Source organism: Podarcis tiliguerta (genome assembly GCF_965153285.1).
Source record: "Podarcis tiliguerta genome assembly, chromosome: 10".
Taxonomy (NCBI): Eukaryota; Metazoa; Chordata; class Lepidosauria; order Squamata; family Lacertidae; genus Podarcis; species Podarcis tiliguerta.
This window is the reverse complement of record NC_139543.1, coordinates 29,495,796-29,519,496: the sequence shown is the minus strand read 5'-3', so window position 1 is coordinate 29,519,496 and position 23,701 is coordinate 29,495,796. Positions and strand designations below refer to the sequence as shown.

The following is a 23,701-nucleotide window of genomic DNA, read 5'->3' as shown; positions in this document are numbered from 1 at the left end:
TTCTCTTCCCACTCACCACTGCAAAAGTACTTTCTGGAGGAAGACATCTGGATCCACAGCAAAAAGAATCAGCAACTGAGCTTGTGCTTTGATCAGCTGGAAAGGCCCTAAATATTTTTTACATAAAAAAGCAAACAAAATAGGGAAAACAGGTCTAAATTGTTATTATCTCATACAGTGCAATTCTAGACATTTCTACTTAGAAGCAAGCCACACTGAGTTAATAGGACTTATGCCCCGATATGTATGTGTAGGATTGCAGCCATGGTGACTCCTATTTTTATGGCATATAGTGATTGCAATGATATATTACTTCTTTCTGGTGTTTTATCACTAGGGGAAACTCACCAGCCTTTTATGCTCAACCTAACTTTCAGTAATTGACCGTGGTTGTAAAATGCCTCCAACAGGCAAATACACACTGTTGCTCCACATCACTCTCATGGACTGAAAATGCCAATTATTTTTCACATTCTATGTACGTCATTCGGTAGTTGGAATTGCTCCCTATCTTGCCCTGAGTATCAGTTGGGAGGGACAAAACTGCCCTTTGGCCAGGTCACTGTTTGGTTTAGGACATCCTGTTTGTTTGGATGCAGTGATCTGACGACGCCCACCATGCCTGCCGTCATTTTAAAATGTAAACAGGGTCTGGCATCTTGTGACCTTATGGCCAGGAGAGCCTCACCTGAGGAACGTAAACAAGGCTGTTTTGAAAGGGGGCTTTTAAGCTTTAATCTCTCTCCCAGGAACAAAGGAATTTCGGCGTTCTTTAGGGAAAGCAATTTATAGTAGACCTTCCTGCTTGTAACAATATGAATCAATAAACTAAGGTTACCAGATTTTTTTCAATCAATCCGGGAACACTTTAATGAATTAATTACTACACGTTCGGGACGTTGATGCTGCAGCAATGGCGGTGGCAGAGGGGCGGCCCCCGCCTTGACCTCAACCGCCACATTTCCCATTCCTCTGAGGCTTCTATCTTCTTTCATCATGAGCCCCTGAGTTGTTGGTTCTTTGGTGGTGGTGGGTCAGGCATGGAAGGCGGAGGAGGGCCGAGAAGCGGCGGCAAGGCAAGGCTCGGGCAGTGCGATGCCTCCCTTCCCATCGGAGCAGCCCCAATCCCATTCCTACTTGTGTGCAAGCAGGAGGGAGCAGGGATCCCTCAGCTGGGAAGCGAGGCTTCACACTGCCTTTCGGAGCAGCCCCATCCCAACTCCTACTTGCGTGAAAGCCAGAGGGGCAGGGATCCCTCAGTTGGGAAGGGAGGCTTCCCGTTGCCTAACTGAGAGATCTCTGCCCCCTCCTGTGAAGCCTCCCTTCCCAGCTGAGAGATCCCTCACGCAAGTAGGAGTTGGGAGGCTGCTCCAATAGGCAGCATGAAGCCTCCCTTCACAGCTTAGTTTCCGGGGTCAGGGAAGGTGGAGGCAGCCCAGAAGCTGCATCTTAGAGCCCCTGCACCACCATCATATGGGGACTTCCGAGGCGCTCCTGAAGCCAGCCAGAGCCAACTGCTCCGGTCTGCTGCGACGCCCACTGCCGCGTTTCCCGGGGACATTCCGGGGATGGAATTTGTCCGGGGACTTATTCACGAATCTGGGGACGGTCCCCGGGAAATGGGGCCGTCTGGTAACCCTACAATAAACTCCACTTTATCACGTCTACAATTCCAGTGAAGTGGGGGGCAGGGGCATTGTCCGAAGGCCTGTTTTGGGGTTTTAAATCCATGATAAAAAGTATCCTCTTTGGGAAAAATAGGCAGAAGAGATTTTATTTTATAGGATAAAGCTTGCTGCTTCTGAAAACTAGTCAGGTAACAACCAAGGTTTCAGGCTGTTGAAAGAGGTGATCAACCTCAAACACATCTCCCTTAAAATCCCGGTGCAGAATTATTGGATTGTGCATACAAAAATTTACATGGTTGCTTCCCACAAATATAGCAAGTGCATACTCTATGGGTGGAATCATCCATCATAGTGCTGTCTCTCATTCTGCCAGTACAAGGATTTCTCCTTGTATAATGGAAGCCCCCCCCCCCATATCCTTATCATTTGTTCTAGGGGTTCCACCAACCCCGTGGAACAGATTTGGGTAGGTTGCAGGGCATGTTGGGGGCAGGGAGAAGAGGGGGGTCCCATTTTGCAAATGGAAATCAGTGTGCTGACACGGGACACAATAGTTGAATACTCCTTTTGGGGTTGTATCCAATGGTAGTTCCACTAGGAGCAGATCCTTTGAAAATAATGGACATTACTAACCTAGATCTATGAATTTCAGTGGGTATACTCTGGGTATAACATAGTTGGATACAACTCTATCTGCTGTGCATAGTTGCAGAGTTTCTCATAATATGAAAATGCAATTATGTTCTTTTTAAACAGCATGTATGAAGCACAAAGGGTTGTATAAAGATTCTTTGTCCATAGAGGCAAGCATGCTCCAGTATCTCCTGTGCAAGAACTGTTACTAAGAAGTTGTACCACAATACAAAAGCGAGACTGCCTCCTGGCATTCCCATCATCGGTTGCACCCACTGCCCCTAGATAGTCCTCCTAATATTTGACAATTAACAACTTAATGGATGCACCAGCAGTTCTCGGGGAATGTCAACATGACGGCTGAGTTGAGACCACCACAAAAGCTCCCTTTTCACCCAATTTTTGTGTTGCTGATTTCTCAAACTGAGCTTATCTGCAAACAATAGGACATTCCAAATCTGTTTCCCTAGACACCAATCCGCAAGAAAACATCTCCAGCCAAATTATTCAGCTGTAGTTTAGAACTTCTTTGGCAAGACTTCCTTTGAATGAGCAATGTGCTATCTTTATGGAACAGACCCAAAGAACACAATAACATACACAAAAAGCTAAGATCTTTTTCTTTCTGTCTTTTTGCTAAGGTGGAGGCTGAGTACTTCTGTCAGTGCTCCCTCCCCTAAGTTATATCTGAATCCTTGAAAGTATTTTCCCAGGGTCATAACCACATGCAGGGAACTTGGGTGTGCTTTATCGCTTTGCTCCACCTATTCATCTTCGAAAGGATGCTGAAGCTCAAATGTTGATGTGTCACCGCTACTAACAGGTGAGGAAAGGGGCCTGGGCACAATGCAGCTGCAGGCACAATATCATAACCATTAAAAACAGAGGCATTTATTTATAAATTAACTTTATTATATACCCAGCGTACAAGAAATATATTAAAAGATACCCTTCGTTGAAAAATCCAACACTATTGTCTCAAAAGCAAACCATAATTCTGAGGGAAAGTTTGATTTTTTTTCAAAACGAATAAAATACTTTCATTTTTCTCTTTTCCCCCAAGTATCTTTTGATATTTATATATTAAGCTCTGCAAATCTCTATATAATATAGATTGGATGCTATAAAATACAGTTCTCTGTTCTTATATAATTTGCATTCAGTAGTTGCACGCACCCATACAATACAAAGAATGGGCTCCCTGCTTATTTATTGTGCTCACCTTCTGAGATCCTCTGCCAAGGACATAAACAAGATGACCTGCATTTGAGTTCTGCAATACCAGTCATACTTATATCCCCTACTAGCATTAATAGTGAAAAATGTTGCCCAGTGTTCCGTACAGAGAAAGAACAATGGCTTTCTTCTGCTAACAGTGTTCCACTCTTACAGATCACATACACCTAGCCATATTGATTCAGTTCATTGCATTCCATATCCTGCAAATATAAATCTACCGATGGACAGCTGGCATTATTGCTCATTGAAGTTTTAGTAATATATTTCTTTAATGCAAGACAGAAATATGCTGAAACTCGATAACCCTTAACTACAGCAGAGATCTGAAAAGCAAAATGCATGTAGGCTCCACATTTTTACAAATGTTGCATATTAGAGATTTATGGCAGAAAATGTGATAGGAGAAAACTCACTTCTCCTCTAGCAAAGGCAAAGAATAAGAACAGCCCTTTGGGAGAGGGAAATAAGCAAAAGAATGACATGAAGCATAGAAAGTTCTCTGCCATTGTAAAGGAAGGACTGCACAAACTTGAAAGTACATAATTGCATACATGAACAGTGAGGCTAACAGGAGTAATTGTTCTCTTATGCATATGGTTGCATTCTGAAGTTCTACATCTGCCTATTCTTCAATTATATTAGCAAACAAGTTTTCTCTCTCGCTTTTGAGCTATAAGGCTATAAAGGTATTAATTTCAACCTATTGTACAGGGCTTCGGTGTTAGATATGTCAGGTAGTATGTTTGCTATTGATATTGAAATGGAATATTCTACAACAAAATTATCTTAAACAGTACAGTACTTGTATCGAGTTTAGAAAATGCAGCTATTCTCTGCTTCAACCATATATATATATGCACACACACTACCTATAGACAGTTTTCTTGCAGTGTAAAAAAGGAAGTTTCAGCACAAAGTAGATGGTCATATCCTTAGAAGGCTTAAAATGTCTGATCTCACTAAAGGCCTTGGGACAAGTTTCCATTTAAAACTCTTCAATCTTCGTGGACATGTCTACTTCTTGCTGCATTTCTTAATGTTTTGGTTGTCGGCTTTGTGCATTTCCTGTACACACATGTGCTCAGAAAATAAGACTGAGCACACATACAAGCTGGAAAATAGTAAGGTTGTTCTTCAAGCAGCACACTGCTGTAAATTTGCACATGAGTAGGCACAGCCACTTGGTGCTTATAATTGCACATTGAAACTGCTTGAAAGAAAGGGAACTGCATCCCTTCTAATGCCTGTCCAAACATTGTAAGGGGGAATTGTAGGGAAGTTTGTACCTCTTCAATGAGGTATTCACTTTCCCAGGACAAAACCTGAAAGCGGAGCAGTAATTAGCAACATTACTGCATGCTCCAAGGCGCGACTCACAAAACAACTAGTTCATGCTACACTGTGAATCCTCTTTGGCTCGTTGATGTTTTGTTTTTGCAGGACCCTCATTAGGGGCATAGTAAAACAAGTGACCTACTATTCGCTTTCACCCACTTCTGGCTGATAGACCAGGCCTGTAAAAGTGCTGGTTGCTACTGGTTGAAACAAACAGGTTTCCATCCACATTCATTTAAATACTCATCGCAACTTGAAGGAGTAAGACTCAGGGGCAAAGGCCTGCTATCCACTCCAGCTGGCCCTATCACAGCAAAAGGATGGGCTAGATATGACCCACCGCTCTTTAACTAACACACACTTCCATAATGGAGGCTGGGTGATGTGTCAAATGGAAAGATGGTCGAGTACACATGTCATGTAAATCAGAACAAAATCACTGAAGTAATGAGATATTAGGAGACTGCTATATATACAGTACAGTTCTGCAATGAATGAACTACAGCCTGCTCCCTCAGAAAGGAGGAGGGATTTTATTCAAACCTATTTTAACAAAGCACTAAGTGGAGATTAATAACCCATAGTGCTAAATACCCTTTTGTTATGAGGTTCCCCACTGCATGTAAGTTGACAATTATTTAAGTGTTATTATATAACAAAAATACATTGGCACACACAAGGCCTCGTTTTGATACACAAAAAAACTGATAGTGCAGAATATCCCTAAAAGGTTTTGTGGTTTTCTTTTTAACATATAAGGTAGAAGGCAATTTAGAATAACATTCTTTAAGAGTCATCTAGGAAAATAAGCTTTGTGAGAAACTATCTTCCTCCTACAGCTCTGTCTTGTCTGGTTGGGCAGAAGTTGCGCTCATGCTTCCTTCTCCAGCATGGTTCTTGTCTGCAGACTCAAAAGACAATGAAGCTGAATTTATGCAGTATCGTTTGCCAGATGGACGAGGCCCATCATCAAAAATATGTCCAAGGTGAGCACCACACTGAAATGGAAGAGCATAATTTGTATTCATTAGTAAGTATCAATAAGTATAATGAAAACACTTTTAAAAACAACAACCTGTAATAGTATATGGGCTTCGCTTTGAGAGTCACAGATACGGGCTTCATTTTGAAGTTTAAATTTAATCAGGAGGTAAAGCATTGCAAAATTTAATCAGGAGGTAAAGCATTGCAAATGTGTTTAATGATTTGAATTCTTCATAATAAAATTATTTAAACGTTTTTTTAAAAAAAGACTGGCAACTGAAATAAAAGTGGGTGCAAGAGTGAGCCCACAAGGCCAGAAAGGAGCAAGTTTGCACGGGCTTAATCTTTTCCTTGTAGCAAAAACTTTCTAACAGCTTTTGAAGTCAGCTCAGGTCATGGAAGAAGAATCCAAAGAATGATGTACACATGCTAGGCAAAAAGAATTTGTCTAATCAAACATGTAACTTTCAGGTTACAAATACTTGTTAATGCTTCTGTGACTCATGTTGGGGGGAAACACCTTGTCCATCTGTAAGCAAATTCTTAGAAGAGAGTTCCCAGGTGTTGTTATCCGAGTCATTTTCCCTCCAGGGCCTTTGAACTCCAGTAACAAGACACTGTGAAGCAAACTTAAAATACTGAAGATACCACAGGGCAAACAAGTGATCAATCAGGAATAAAGAAACAAAGCAAGAATCACAACAGAAGGGAATTTCTGGAATGGCAGACAAATACACATGTATGAAGTGTGGTTTCAGTCTACTACCTCTACATTTTCTTGCAGAAAGTTACCCGGTAATGGCCGTAATTTTCTTCTGATACTCCAATGTGAAAGAAGTTAAGCAGCTATTGGATGCCTGACCAATTTCCCTCTTTAAAAAAAACACACGTTTTTCCAAATAACTCTTTGCCTCAGCCTGCTTCAACTTGATCAGCTTGATCAACCCGGAAATGCGATGCCTCATAGTATTGGTCAATCTTATATCAATTGCATTTGTAGCCTGCACATAAAATAATTTTCACACTGGAGTTCTGCTGAAGGCTCAGTTCATACTTGCTAAAATCTCGTATGCAAAGAGAGGTCTTGTAGTCACAGCTGCATGAAGACCATGCAGCTTCCCAGGGGTGATCATGGAACACAGGACACTACACTACACTACAAACACACACACACACACACCAATGCACCACTATGTTCAAGAGAAGCTGTGAGGGTGGGGCAGTGGGCTCTCCAAACAGCTGCAACTTTAGGTCGGCACCACGGTGGTGGTTAATTTATGTAAAATGGGCTGCAGGGTGCTATTCAACTAAGTTTTACTCAGAGCAGACCCACTGCTATTAATGGAGTTAAGTTAGCCATGTTCTGTCATTTCAATAGGTCTACCTTGAGTAAACCTTAGTTGACTACCATCCTGAGAGTTTGAAAAAATTTCAGCCTTTACCATAAGCAGGAAAATAGAGAGATTGCAAACTGATAGGAGCGATAATTGTGTCACCGCTCAACTCATACAACCGTAGTGGCACGCTGTAGACATGGGCTGAGTGGATCTGGAACTGCGGAGAATTCGGCACATGTATTTGTGTGAATATCTCAATGAGTGTGTAGTGTGCAAGTTGTCCCATACTTACTGTGCCATATGAGCTGAACACTGGTTTGGTAAGACAAGCATATGACTACTGTGCCATATTCTGAATTCAGTTCTCAAACCATGTTGTCTACTGTACATGCCGGTTTGGACATGGAAATTAGCTGTCTGCCAACTGAGAACGTATTTCACCTCTCAGAGTTTCTGACTATACACACAATAATCCCATTACTATGAGATAAAGTAAGATCTGTGCAGACGGTTGCCAGTGATTTAGTCACAGCACATCAATGTGCAACCCATTTTTTTGTGATTAAACAGTGTTATTGGCTTCTACAGGTACAATGTAATAGCTGCAGAGGTCTCCAAGGGAAATAGCCCTTGAATAGGAAAGGAAGGAAGAATGTGCAACCAATTTCACATTACTCCCTAAGTGCACCTGCAATTAACATTTTCTTGTCACAAATATTTGACTTTTCTCATATTTCCACAGTGATGTATTTCTAACAAAACCGTGAAAGCTGTTTCACAGACAATATTTAGGATGCTTTTGTTTTATAGGGAGGCAATTTTCTTCCAAAGCACTTATTTGTATCCTAAATCAATGACATTCCAAAGGAAGATGTTCACACAGGAGCAAAACAGGTGTTAGAATGTTTATGGGAAGTGTACTTAATTTTTTCATCTGCTGGTTTCTGCCCCCCACCCCTAAAAGGGGGAAAAATAAAATAAAAGGATTTTGCTCTCCGCTTTAACCAAGTAAAATCCCAATGCAATTCGGATTTGTAATAAAACAATAGCATTTTGCAGCTGGATGTATGATTCATATTGTTAGACTCATGGAGATGGGAATAAATGACTGAATAATGGATGCATTGTATGGTGTGGTAATGACTATGGGGAGGACACAAGCCACATATACTGGTATACTGGTATGCTGCTTTTATTCACCGGTTGTTGTTTTAATACTGTATTTTATTTATTTACTTATTTGTTGCATTTCAACCCCCCCTCCTCCATTAAAAAAAAAAAAAGTTCTCTGGGTGGCTTACAATAAAAGCTGCAAGCCATATATGCAAATAATATAACAGAACCATAAAACGTAACACAGCATAAAACCAGAAACAGAGAATAAAATAAAAATAGCAGATGCAGAACAGCACCAGAAATTCCAGAGATCTTCAATAAATATATGCTATCACTAAAGGGCTTTTTGTTGTTAAAAGTAAGAAAAGTTTTAGTATAATTTACTACTTGATATTATTGTGAGCTGCCTCGGGACTTGTTTGCAGTGAAAGGCAAAACACAAATCCCAGAAACAGGCAAACATCTAATTATAAAGTGACATTAATACAAATACTGTGGTACCTCGGCTTACATACTCTTCAGGTTACATACGCTTCAGGTTACAGACTCCGCTAACCCAGAAATATTACCTCAGGTAAAGAACTTTGCTTCAGGATGAGAACAGAAATCGTGCGGCGGTGGCCCATTAGCTAAAGTGGTGCTTCAGGTTAAGAACAGTTTCAGGTTAAGAACAGACCTCCAGAACAAATTAAGTACTTAACCTGAGGTACCACCGTATGATTAAAAGTTTACCTGTTTAAGTGCAGTATACCACTGAATACAAATACAACTATGGCTTTGATCTCAGATATCATTTCAATCTAGATATAGCTGGGCACTAACCTATTGAACACTGTTTTGCAGCAGATTGAAAGTTCTTCCCCAAAAAAACCCTCCTGGAAAGAGTAATTGAAAGTGGCCACACAATATGTTGGCCCCTTGCTTATTCAGAGAGCTCATTTATCCCAATTTTCTTCCAGATTCCCAGTTGGTCTAAAGCAAACAAAGCAGGAGATCAGACTTTAAGTTCTGATTAAAACTGGTGCATTCTCAGTGGAAGAAACTAGCTGCAGGTTAGCCAAGCGTTTCCTCCACTAACTGCCAGGTCAACAACCCTTCTCCCCTGATAAGTTAGTTAGAACTGAGCCATTAAGGCCACAGAAGGCTGGCGATGACAAAGAATGAAAGGAGTCAGAATGAGAAAGATAATGGGAAACTGACAAGTGTCTGGTATTATTATTCACTTGCTGATTTGGGCAGATGGGACGTAGAGGTGGCCGGAAAGATACCCTGAGCATTGTCACTAGTGTTCCTCAGCAAATGCTCTGTGATGGAATCTGCAGATATAGAGTCAATTCAATGTTCGTCTAGACTATCTGCATTTAGGCTTAAGAGAACAGAGTTCAGAGGTGAACTTTGAAGAGATGCCTTCCTGGAAAACCATTTCTGTAGGCTACAGCCCTCTGATGTCATTTATACATGCTCTGTTAAATAATGCTTAACCTAGATAACAATAGAGATTCTCATTAGCACTTTGACTTTCGTTTTTATCCACCAGCTGTCATGCCTGTGGCTCATCATGCAACCCTAATGAGTCTTTTTGGCAACTAAGAATTTTGCAGAACTTCAGATGTAAAGAAACTACACACACTACGGTTTCGGCAACCTTTTAACATGAGAATGACCTCTTTGTGTCTGAACTGACCTGACTGCAGCTTGTCTCAACCCTGTGCATCCCGTAGGAGTAGTCATCAGTGAATGTAATTCTGTCAGAAGCCATCACATCATAGAATGAAGGCCAACCTGGGGAAAAACAAAAGGATGAACAATAGCAGCAACAACCTGTGATAATTTCTGCATCAGATAGGATTTTGAAAGTTTCAATCACAAATAGGATTGTCAGTGATCTAACAAGCTCTAGATGACAACGTCCATTGGCTGGCAAGGTAAAGCAGCAAGTTTCCAAATTGCAAATATACTCTTCTTTTTTGCCTACAGAATCCTATGCAACCTGAAAATGTGCAAATCTACAACCGTGTACTAATACACTTTGTCCAATAGAACAGTTTTATCCAAGAAATTTTGAATTTCTTGAAAAGTGTACAGCTAAAATAGGAAGTTAACAGGTCCCTTTATCATGGAGCTAAATTAATAAGTTGCAAGCAAATTCTAGAAGGGCATAATTTTCGTTTGTTTGTTTGTTTGTTTGTTGAAAGACCTCTTCCACTTTTAAAAGCAGTGGGTGATAGTAAGGTGTGCCATTCTGCCATTTTCTTTCTGGTATGAAAATGTGTAAGACCAGCATTACTCTGATACAAGACCCAAGTAGGAACACTTGGCTCTTGTATCAGAGAATCTCTACAACCATCTCCACCTACTGCTATTAATGCTTTGAAACAGGACTGGGGACCTTCTGCCTTCCAGATGTTGTTGGATTACAGTTCTTATCATCCCTGGCTATTGGTCATGCTGCCTGGTCCTGATGGGAATTGGAGTTCAACAAGACACGAAGGGCTACTGTTTCCCCATCCCTACTATAAAAGCAACTCCTTGTCAATAAGAACACTGAGGAGAACAAATTAAATTCGAGCAGATCATAGTTGTACTAAGCAAAGACCTACTATTTCCAAATAGTCTCAGGATGTAATGTTCATTCGAGGTCCAATGAATCAGATGAAGAATTGATCCAGTGCAGTTTCCAACTGGTACTTCCAAGCAGAGTTGGAAGTCAGCAAAGTTCCTTGTTTTCTAAAGTAGTAGATTGCTGTCAAGGCAGCAAAGACTGAAGGATCAGCCAGACATCTGCTTGTCCTGCCACTTTCCCCAGGAAAAAAACACACTATTTACCGCTGAATTGGAGCAAATGTCAATTGGGTTTTCCATAGATTGACGTTTGCTCTGAATCAGCACTAAAGAGCAGCTTTTCCAGGGGAAAGCAGTGGGGGGGGGGGAATGGGACTGAAAACTGCTCGGACCTGTGCCTAGAAAGCACGGGACAAGCGGAAAACCACTTGGGCCTGTGCTTTCTGGGCAGGGGGAAAGAGGACGTGTGGATCAGCCTTTAGGGTTTGTATCCAGCAAGGTTGTCCTATTCACACAAGGACTTTTGCTTGCTCAATGGATCTTTCTCTCTCTTTCCTCCCCCCATGCTCCCTCAATCGATTCTGGGTTTCCCCTTCTGAAGATTGAGGGGCTGGGGGGCATATAAGAAGAGGAAAGAGGAGTCCATTGAGGACGTAGAAGGCCTTGGGCAAATGAGATGACCTTTTTTTTGAAAGATACAATCCAATCATATTCATAATTTCATGAAGTCATTAGCGGCATGCTTTCAGGAAATAATGGAGACTGGATAAGAGATTTTGATAAACATTTTTCTAATTTAATCTGATTGCAGGCTCTGAGTGAATAACTTCATGAAATTATGCCATACAAAAGACAAAGGGGGGCTACTTTCAGAGACAAGTATTTTGCAAGATGTGCTTAATTTTTAAAAATATTTTAAAGCAAAATGGTGCAAAAGTCATCAAAAGATCTCAACATAGGTTGAATACAATCTGTTTCGGATGTAATTGAAACCAAGTTAAAACAAGATGAAAAACAGAAAGAAGAGTGTATTTTAAAAGGACTCATAAAAAAAAACTTGAATAAAGAAACACACTAAATTAAGTTTCATATCTTCCAGCCACTTCCATGCAGAGTGTTCTAAGACCAAAAAATCTCACTGGGGAGTCAATATAGCCCATGTGTAGAAACTAATGGAAAGACTGTGCCTCATTCTTACCCAGCTACGTAAAACTAATTATTTAGGATCACAGCCTAAGAGTATCTACTAATTACATCAGAATGAGAAGAGCAGGGTCATCTGGGCTCTCTGAAGAAGATGCAGACTAAAATGACTGGACAACACAAAACATCTTGAGACATAAACTCTAAAGATTCCTCTATTCCTGCCAAGCCAATGGAAAGGAGCCAGAGAACATAATCTTCCACAAACATTCACATCTTCCAGGAGGATAAAGTATCCCTAATAATTGCTTCTGGTTTGGACCGGTACTTTATTGCTATAAACTGACAACAGCACTTTGGAAGAAGAATGCCTTTATCATTTGGGGAGGAAGACTAGTTCAGTGCTGAAGAAATCCTCAAAGAGAACATCCTTCACCACACAACAAGAGGCAAACTTCAAAGGTGAAATGAAAAGACTGGAGCAATCTCTGTCTTATGGGAAAAGTTATATTGTTCAAAAGAACTAGAAGATGGATGAGTTTCTTTCCAGTTCTGATACTGATAATCAGTTGCTCATCTGCCTTACTTGCAGCCTCTTACTTTTGTCCCCTGCAAAGGCATAAAGAAATATATATATATATTACCCCATCCACATTATGAACATGAAATCAGCTGAAAAATTGTACTGCAAAAAATACTCCACTGCAAAAAAAAAAAAAAATCATTTTCTATTTCTTATTCAGTTTCTTTGTCAGTAAGGCATCTGCTCTTTCAAGGCATGGACTGCATTATAGCTTGGAAATATAGAAGAGTGAATCCATATTGACCATATAAATGTAATCTGTCTCATTGTGAATCTATTTTCCAGTACATTTAGTGAGGAAAGCACTAATATGCAAACTCAGTCCAGCAGGTTAATCAATGCTTGTTTTATGGCAACAAACCATGGTGTTTGTTGTTGTCTTATGAACCATAGCTTTTTTAAAAACTATGGTTTGGCATTATGTCCAAACCCAACAGCCTTGCTTAACAATGGTTTGTTTTACCACCTGGCCACAACTGTTTGTCAGGCTACAAAAACACAAGTCAAGAAGAGTAGCTAGAAAACAAAATAAGCTTTGGGAGAAACAAACCATGGCTTGCTTGCCTGCTCATCTGTGAGATGACTCGTGGTTTGCTGAAGAAGCGTGCTGGATAAGTGGAACAAGTCATGAAGTAAATATGACCTAACACAAGTGAGAGCACATAGCTGTTGCCTCCTCCATGGGATCCTCAAAGACCTTCATAAGTTCATGACTTTTTTGTATAGCTTTAAAAAAAAACAACCAGCAACAAAATGGGATGGAACTGTCTGGCATCAAACAGAAAAAGGTGATCCATCAGTCCCTGTCCTCTTTGCTGGCTCCTCAAAGGTATTTGGTTGATCACTGCAGGAAATAGGATGGTGGGCTAGAGACGCCTTTGCTCTGATCTAACAAGGTCCTTAATCTCTCCAGCAACAGCACTGTCAATGGCTACCACTGGAAAATATGCTGCAAAGTAATCGTCTTGAGAGGTTTCAGACTAAGAACATGAAGGTAGTTTATGTCTGGAGATGAATTGACAACATTGGAAGCAGCACAAGGAGGCAAAATTGGGAATTGTACTTGTGGGGAGCGGGGATAACCTGCATAAATTTTAGCTACATTTCTGAATCTCAAACTTTATGAGGAAATCCCATTTCTCTCTCTCTCTCCTTTCAATAATAAGGAAATAAAAACTGTAGGGATTATATTTCTTTCTTCACTTCCCTTTCTGATGAATGTGCTAAGAGATCTAACAAAAGTAGTTTGTCAGGATTCATTTCTTTGGCTCAGTTCTCAGTAGGATAACACTTGTTTTAAAAGGGACTTAAAAATGCAAGATTTTACATGTGGTTTGCTCAGAAAAGTGAGATTGACAAGAGCAATTTAGACACCCTTGGGGAATGAAAATATCCTCTGATTCTTTTCAGAGATTAAACACATCAATACGTACAATACTATCACAATTATAATATATTTAATAAACTCTACCAGCATCTGCCAGTCTTCAAAATGTATCAGAACTGGTGACAGTAAAATTATGTTCACCCCAATATATTAACTTCTATTTATTATACAAATGCACTAATCCTGTTGTTGGGAGGGAATACAGTGGTACCTCGGGTTACATATGCTTCATGTTACATATGCTTCAGGTTACAGACTCCGCTAATCCAGAAATATTACCTCAGGTTAAGAACTTTGCTTCAGGATGAGAACAGAAATTGTGCTCCGATGGCCCATTAGCTAAAGTGGTGCTTCAGGTTAAGAACAAGTTTCAGGTTAAGAACAGACCTCCAGAACGAATTAAGTACTTAACCTGAGGTACCCTGTATCTTGCCAGTGAAGTTTCTACCATTAATTACATACTTTACAGCTTAGGGTGAACCCGCTTCATTTCTGCGAAAGCATTATATTCACCTCGTCCCCTTCTGTTTTATCTCTTGTGTTACTTTAAATCACAGGGAAGATTTTTGAAAATAGAACTTAAAATATAAGTCAGTTGTAGGTCATAAATATCAAAGGATCCCAATGGCACTGTGTAGAAGTATAACCCTAAGCTGTAATTTTGAAGTGCCATTCAAAAATGTATGAAATAGTTTTTAAAAATTTACTGGTGACCTGGTAACCTCAATCCAAAAACATTCAGTGTTGAATAATAGTTTTGTTACTATCCCAAAAAGCAGTTCAACTGAAAAACAAAACAAAACCTGTCACGCTGCCCATGTTTATTTTTTTTTAATGAATTACTCACTAGCTCCAGGATGCTATAAAACTGCAGCAGCTTCTATAGTTAATATTGTCCATATTAAAACACCATCTATAGGACCCTCTGCAGATATTTAAGTCTACACTACCCTATCAACACAACACATGTGAAACATGAAATCCTATCATTTAAATCAATGACAAACCTAATTTTGTAAGTAAATTTTTCATTCACATAAATGCAACCTTAGATTATTTTGCATGTTGCCATCACACGGCACAGCCACTAGGTGTATGCAGTAGCCAAAGTCAAGCACTTCTTAGCCATACTGATTCAAAGGGAAAGCATTTAGAATACATGGATTCATCACTTGAAACCCATCTAACTCAAAAAATATAGCTTATCTAATGCTGTTTTTTTTTACTCTCCAACTGTCCTCTAATTTAGCAGAGACAATCTTGATTTCCAGTGCCTTTTGTCCCAGAGAACCCTGTGCAATTTTAAAGAAGCAGCTACTTTTCTCTTTGTACTCCTCATGTAACAGGAATATATAACATGTAGAAGCTATAGAACTCGCTACTTAGAGAAATCACAGGGATATTTGGAAACCGATTGATAAGGGGAAGCCTTGTGGAAATATTTGACTCCTTGTCTGGTGGTAGCTAGGGGGAAAGGGGAAGGGGCTGAGTTTGGGGTATACTCTGTGTTAGCTGGGTCCTAGGCCAAGTGGCCCATTACATTTTTATTCAGAAGGCAGTCCCAGTGAGTTCCATGGGAATCATTTCAAGCATATGTGCACACCTTTGCAATCTCAAATTGAATTCTAAGCATCAGAGACAAAAACATGCAAACTGAGTAAGAATAGTTAGCCCAACAAATTCTTAAGTGTGGTGATGAGAGATGATAAAGAAACAAAAGTAGTGAGTGTCTATACAATGGGCAATGTTGCCTGTTAATCATACTACCAGCAACACCCTTAATAACAGTTAACCAACAATTAATGGTTGCCATACAGTGGTACCTCGGGTTACAGACGCTTCAGGTTACAGACTCCGCTAACCCAGAAATAGTACCTTGGGTTAAGAACTTTGCTTCAGGAGAACAGAAATCGCGGGGCGGCGGCAGTGGGAGGCGCCATTAGCTAAAGCGGTACGTCAGGTTAAGAACAGTTTCAAGTTAAGAACGGACCTCCAGAAAGAATTAAGTTCTTAACCCGAGGTACCACTGTATTTCAAAAGGTTAAAGTGGCCATGCGCCTGTTTTTTCCTGGACATTTAAGTCCGACATTTAAGTCGGACACTGTTTCTGACGACCAAATCCCAGCTATGTCCAGGAAATTCCTGTCGTATGGCAACCCTAGTGTTGTCTCTTTTTGTTTAACAGTTCAGCAAATGTGGTTCCCCAAAATTAACAAGGGAGAATAGTAGATGATGGCATCTGTAATCAAGATTGATTATGGAAGTCAACCACATTAATTAGAAATTAAGAAAATGAGTCATTGCTACTTGCAATACAGAAGATGGCTATCATGAGGGGACTAAGAAAAAGCCACCTCACATGATAATAGTGTAAAAAATAACGGATAAATTTTCTGCACTAATTATTCAAGAAGATTGTATAACTTTATCTACGGCAGTTGGGTTACTTCTAGAGGTCAAAGCAAGGAGGAACATTTCTTTCCCCAGTTTCCTTTCCATTGTCAAACATGAAACATCATGAAGCTTTTTAAAATCTTATCCATTTTTCTGTTCTTACCCTGAAGGAGTGAAGAAAATGAAAATGTACAGAAGAGTTTCTACAGAGTTATGTACTAATGGCCCCAGTATCACATCAGAGAAGGGATTCAAAAAGTGAGTTATCACATACAATGCTAGTTACTCATTCCCATGATGGACCTGTTCAAATAAACAACTTGTATTCATGTGAAGGACTTAGCAGAATTTAGGTAAAGGAGCAATTTATGTAGCATAATCTGGAAGCTTTAGAAAAATCTCAAAATAGCTAGCATGGAGCTGCTTCCATCTGGTGGCAACTGCCTACATTTTTAAACGAAAGCTAGCAACCATGCTATAAAAAGCATTGTCTATGTTCCTGTCTCCACCTGCTGATAGGGAAAGAAAATCAATTTATCCAGGCCAATGTAGGTTTTTAAAGATAGATCACCACTAAACTTTAAGAAACGGAACATTATCTGTTGCAACTGAAGTTGTTTTAACTGCTTTTGGTTCAGCTGATTTTTTTTAACATTAACCATGAAAAATAAGAAATTAACACTAGACTTGTATGTAATACCATTCCCAGATTCAAACATTTCAGTTTGTATCTGATTCAAGTAATATTAGTCTCTTATAAGAGGCTACTCAAAGAGGAATCTGTCAAAAAGTGTAAACAGGAGAATGAAAATTCCACATGGATTTTTTTAAAAAAAACAACCTTAAAAACCTGCCTTTTGTTCTGAAAGCAGATCCATCAAAGACGTATAAAACAACTTAAACTGTTTAAATACGCACACATATACACATAAAAGATAGGGTATCAATTAAAAACAAATAGAACATGTAGCAGCCGCATGCACAAAATACAGTACTCCTGATATAGTAAGCCACCCCAAACAACACAGCTTTCACTGTTGTTTTTTTTCCAGAGGGAATTGCTCAGGGATGAAGCCGCCACCATAAGGATACTCTGATCCTTATTACCACTACCTGTGGCTAAGTCTAGATTTGCAGTGGAAGAATGGCATATACCAAGGTGGCAGATACACCCCTTGATGCTGTTCCACATAGGAAACTCCCTACAATTGAAGAATAGCTCATGAGGGAGAAAGATTATAGCCTAATATTTTGATTGCCATGCTAGCTTTCTACTTGAGAGGATTCTTTAATATAGAGGAGCTCTGAAAAGAAATGTGAACTTCTATCTACCATCTGAAACAACGCAGCCCAATGAATCACCTTGCAGCGTGAACCACTATATTTCGCTGCGTGTATATATAAAGGTAAAGGGACCCCTGACCATTAGGTCCAGTCGTGGCCGACTCTGGGGTTGCGGCGCTCATCTCGCTTTATTGGCTGAGGGAGCCGGTGTACAACTTCTGGGTCATGTGGCCAGCATAACTAAGCCACTTCTGGCGAACCAGAGCAGCGCACGGAAACGGCGTTTACCTTCCCGCTGGAGCGGTACCTAATTATCTACTTGCACTTTTGACGTGCTTTCGAACTGCTAGGTTGGCAGGAGCAGGGACTGAGCAATGGGAGCTCACTCCGTCACGGGGATTCGAACCGCCAACCTTCTGATCGGCAAGTCCTAGGCTCTGCGGTTTAACCCACAGTGCCACCCGTGTCCCACATGTATGTATACACCAGCCCCAAACTTCTGATGAATTAGGGCCCTGTGAAATGATCTTATTGTACGAAGGATTTACATGGGAGAAGTTGTTCCCCAAAGTTCTCTGGCCCCAGATGACTTAGATTTTTCCTGCAAATATCTACTGAGAATGCAGGTATGTACAACATGGAAGGTTTCAGTCCAGGGGCAGCTGGATCTGGCCCAGCAAGCTGCAGGAAGTGGCCTGCCAGCACCTACAGCTTTATCTCCTAATTTGATCAGGAGATAAAATTCCTTTGCTTGTAAAAAAACAAAAACCAGTAGGAGAGACATTTCAAGATCAGAGATAACACAGTCTGCCTGCTCTTTAAGAGTAAAAAGCAGCCTTTCATCCAAGTATTGGAATGGGAGTAGAGGGAAAGGGTACTTTGCACAAAATGATCTGTGTGGAACAGGGGTGTGAAAGTGGGTCTAGCTGGCCGGCAGGAGGGATCCTTATCTCCCAAACAGGTCAGGTTTGACAGGTGGGCGGGCCACACAACTGTCAGTCACCTGACATCACAATGATATATAGCGCTCTGCAAGCCTGGACAATCAGCTGATTGCCAGCATTTGCACTGGGTTATGCATTAGTGGCCTCCAGGCTTCTGAACAGAATAAAACAACTGATCACCAGTATACCATCAGTCAGGATATCATCTCTGTGACAGAAAATGGCTGCAATGACGTGCTTCATGCAACCTATTTTGTATCTCCTACCCATGCAGTTGTGAAGTGTGGTAATTGTGTGTTAGTGACTTGAACAGTATGGTTGGTTGCAAGGTCTGTGAGCTTTGTTATTTTTCTTACAAGTAATTTGCAAGTCAAGATCATTGCACTGTTATAGTTATGTAACGGTTATGTTATATGTATGTTAAGGGTATAATATGTTTTTGATAACCCATGGGATCACACCCTGTTCTTGTAGGTGAGATACAGTTGACCCAATGATTTCCCCCCTTTTGTTTTGATGGAAAAGGACATTTTTCAGCAAAGGCATACTATCATTCTTGCATATGGTATCATGCTTAATATCTTCCCCCAGTTATTTTATTTTTATGGCTTTCTTGGGGTATATTTGAGCCCCAAACCAGATTGATACAGTAAATTTTTCTATCGGCACTTTCAACAGAGGGTTAAAAGTACATCTGGAAATATTGTTACCTGTGGCATGATCATCTCAAACTCAAGGATGTTCAAATATATCACACAACTGATAACTAATAACAGCTAAGTGCAGTCACCTTCTACAACCGGAGATATACATCCATGGAAAATTCCTTGCATAAGCCAGCCTTGCTCACATTACAATCACTCCATACATTTCCGGAACTCACATGTCAAGATGTATCATCCTCAAATCACTCAGCCTTGCAAAGAAAAACACACTAAAATTCTGGTATTCCGACCTATCTGAATTTTATCTGCTTCCCCCCTCCCTGAAAAATGTCATGAAAGAGAAAAAGAGTGTGCATAATGGGCATAAAAGCATTCTTCACCAATTGCTAAATGGGCCAATATAGTTGTAACTTTAGCTTTCTCTTATATAACAACTGAGTGATGGAAACCTGATGGGACAAGCCTGGAAGCCACATACTAATAGTAAATGACTTTGGTTCATTCAAAGAATTAAACTAAAATATGCACATCTAGCTTCTGGGAAACACGCTAAGCAGCCAAGTGAAGATGTTATTGAAAGGAAGAGGTTAAAAAGATTAAGAAAATATCTGAATAAAACCACCATGGGAGAAGCACCAAAAGGGATCAATTTTCTTGAGAAACGGGAGTAAATCTGTGACCTGGCTCCCCAGGTATTACAAGAAAACTTCAGAAACTGCTTCAACAAACCCAGCTAAAACTACAAAGACATGAAATTCCTTTCTTACACAAGAAATTCTTTAGGGAATAAAAGAGTTGTATGACTCAGAAGATGAAAATCTCCATGAATACTCAACTAATCTAATGAGCTATTGTCGCTAGGAAAGGAGGTTGGTGAATTTAGTGCAGGGGAGCAAGAATTGAAATACAGCAGGAAATCAGACCAACCTGAGCCAATTTTCATTGGCCTTTATCTCTTTCACAAGGAAACTTCCACCCTTGGTAGCTTTTCAATTCAGGGAGTTTATTTGTGATGGTGGTAAAACTGGTAGCATAACTGAATTATAGGGAAGATGTCCTGCGTCCAATTAAGTATAAATTATTGTTGCTTTTGCTTCCCTTTCTGTCTCACCCTTCATCAGTTCATGATCCTAAGCTGGACTACAACAAAAAATATAACAACTGTAAATTCCAACTGCCAATAAAATGTGACAACTAAGAGTGGAATCCAAACCATGTCTGCTTAGAAGTAAATCCTATTGAATTCAATGGGATTTACTCCCAGGTAAATGGGATTAGGATTACAGCCTAAAACAGTGCCAAGACTGCCTGAGAAACTGCTCATTGATCCATGCACAGAAAAAGATCATACAAATGGTGGAATCAGGTAACCTGGGAGCCATGTAGTAGCTGCTGCATAGCACCTGTGCTATACACAGAATGATGCAATTATTTGCAATAATGAAAGATGAAGTTAGCACTCGCACGCTTGCTCAGAAATCCAGGAGAGCATAAGCCATGTAATCAAAGGTTAGAAGTGTCATGTCATAGGCTTTTCTTTGGCTACTGTATGGTTTCTGAAGCCAACACAAAATTAATCCCCAACTGCTGACACACAAAAAGACAAGGACATTTAAGTAGTGTATGAATGTGATAGAAATATGCTTCTGTATCATCTAGGAATGTGCTTGTTTTCTAATCCCCTCACAAAACTTTGGATATTTAAATTGTGAGTTTCCATTTGGTGTTCTGAATCTTAATTAATTTGATAGGGGATCTCAGATTAGAAACTCAGGACCAACTGTATGAGACGCTAGAAACCCATAAGTGGATTTTTTTTTCCTTTTAAACTTTCTTTAAGAAGTGGGGTCCCCAAAGTTACAGAATCGTAGAGTTGCAAGGTACACCAAGGGTCACCGAGTCCAACTCCCTGGAATGCAGAAATCACAGTGACAGAATCCCTGACAGATGGCCATACAACCACTGCTTAAAAAGGAGAGTGTCAGCTTCTGAGGGGGTCTGTTCCACTGTCAAATGGCTCTTGCCACCAGAAAGTTCTTCCCAGTGTTTATCAGGAATCCCCTTCCTTGTAATATGACTCTGTTGGTCCACGTCCTCCCCTCTGGATCAGCAGGGCCATGCTGCTAAGGGCAGAGTCAAAAGTATTTTCTCCTGTGCTGTTTTCCACAATGTACTGGGCCAAATTCAGATCAGGAAAATGGGATAGGGGGAAAAACACCTGGTGCCGTGGTGTTGCTTCAAGGCCTACTTTTAAAATAAATTTAAAGAGCTGTGAAACAAGGATCCTCAAAATCACATCTAGCTTTATTCACCTGGAATAATTTAAAACACCATCATTTATAAAACTGTCTCTAGACTTTTCCTTAAAGGTAAAGGTAAAGGTACCCCTGCCCGTACGGGCCAGTCGTGTCCGACTCTAGGGTTGTGCGCCCATCTCACTTAAGAGGCCGGGGGCCAGCGCTGTCCGGAGACACTTCCGGGTCACGTGGCCAGCGTGACAAAGCTGCATCTGGTGAGCCAGCGCAGCACACGGAAACGCCGTTTACCTTCCCGCCAGCAAGCGGTCCCTATTTATCTACTTGCACCCGGGGGTGCTTTTGAACTGCTAGGTTGGCAGGTGCTGGGACTGAGCAACGGGAGCGCACCCCACCGCGGGGATTCGAACCGCCGACCTTTCGATCGGCAAGTCCTAGGCACTGAGGCTTTTACCCACAGTGCCACCCGCGTCCCTTTCCTTAGTAAAGTTTAACTCTCACTGAAGTAGCAAACCTATGTGTCTGCTGGACTACTTCTGACTGCAGTCAGGGTGAGGGTTCACATGATTCTCAGAAAACAAAAATGCTAGATGTTAAGGAGTGTCCTAGCCTGCCAAGACTGGGAAGAGTTGGCAGGAAGCAGTCCAAAAGAACCGTCTGGAGCAGAAATGAAAAGCAGGCAAAACAAACAGTCAGGGTCTACATGTCGAGATTAATAATCCTTAAACCGAAAGGAAAGGAAAATCTACAGCAAGTCCTTCAGTACTCTGGACAGATCACACAGAGCACATGACTAGTTCCAACATGTTCTTAGCTTGAAGGGATCCTTATTCCTGGGCCTGACTACCCCCTCCCAAGCTCTGCCCCCTTCCTGAAGAGCTTTAGAAGAGGACTCAAAGCCCCTCTTTCAACTCCTGCCTGGTGCATTTCATATGCTGGCAAGCAAGCACTAGAGAAGATGAGACCCTTGGCATTGCACCAGGAGAATCTGGCTCAAAGTGAACTGTCCCTAGGTCTTTCAGCTCAAAGGTTTCTGGCTGAAAGGGCTCCTGACCATCGAGGTAAGTTTTTATGCAGCAGCATTTGGCCATATGAGCCCCCACCTGCTGCCTCAAGTGGGAGACCCCATGAATGAGAACCAGGTTACACTGAGCATAGAACTGAAGTCCATATCACATTAGGCTGAGATTCTGAGCACAATTACCTGGAAATGGATCCCAATGAAATCAGTGTGAATTGCTTGCAAATAAATGTGTTAAGGGTGGAGGTGCTAGATTGTTACTTTGCTTCCGGCACTGCGGTTTAGTTCTGGACTCTCCTAAAAACAGTAATGTTTAGATTAAATAGACATGAGAATGTGTGATGTATAGTTAACTGTCAGAAATGTTGTGAATATCAGCAGCTGGAAGAAGACTGTTTAATTCAAACCACAGTTAAACACATCACAGTTACCAAAAGGTCTTTAGATTTCACCCATCAGCATCCATTATCTTCACTTCCTTTACTCATTAAATAAGGTTTTCCAATATAAAGAAACAACATACAAGGTGAGACAGCATCAGACCTGTGTGCAGAATCCAGAGGTCCAGCTGCAGAGCTCTAGTGCCTTTGTAATGTTTGTATTATTTACAAATAAGGAAGCGGATCATAGGTAAAGATAAATAGGTATCCTTAAAAGGCAACAGATGCACCAGAGAACAGTGCTCCCCACCCCCAATTACAACCTCAGTCAGTCTGACACACACACTTTTAGAGGAATCTCCAATTAGAACTGATGCTCGGTTCAGGTTTTGGTGTTCTCAATTTTTGTATTTGGCTCACAACGTCAGTTTACTTACGGTACTCTGTACCCACTTGCAAGGGCTCCAAAGGAAACTGTGATTTGTTAGTGTTCAAGTTTCTCCTTTATAAGCCTTCACCCTAGAGAACTCTGTCCTACAGGGGACTCAGAAGGAACTAAGTTGTCTGGCCCCAGTACCATCTCTTGAGCATCTCCATGCCAGCCACATGTAACCATCTTCTAAACTTTTGTCTTTGTTCACATGCTCACAAAGTTGGTGCCCATCTTTCAAGGTTCTCTTCTTGGGCTTCAGTTCTTTTGCACACTTGTTTCCACTATGGGAAACGGTTTCATTTCTTAGGCACAAACTCCTCTACAAACCAAAAAGGAGTGGTGCATTTCCATCCCTTGAAAAACTCAAGCATACCAAAA

General features: G+C 40.8%; 1 protein-coding gene across 5 annotated transcripts in view; it reads right to left on the bottom strand.

Annotated features, from left to right (window-relative positions):
* Positions 1 to 3,151: 3,151 nt before the first annotated feature.
* MSRB3 (methionine sulfoxide reductase B3) overlaps positions 3,152 to 23,701 on the bottom strand; it is a 57,093-nt gene continuing 36,543 nt past the window's right edge. For all 5 annotated transcript variants that reach the window (XM_083400107.1, XM_083400105.1, XM_083400109.1 and 2 more), the window contains 2 exons: positions 9,957 to 10,054; positions 3,152 to 5,833 (listed from right to left, as the gene is read on the bottom strand). In XM_083400107.1, coding sequence (XP_083256233.1) covers positions 5,669 to 5,833; positions 9,957 to 10,054 — 263 coding nt within the window. In that variant the 3' untranslated portion in view covers positions 3,152 to 5,668. The remainder of the gene's footprint in view (positions 5,834 to 9,956; positions 10,055 to 23,701) is intronic.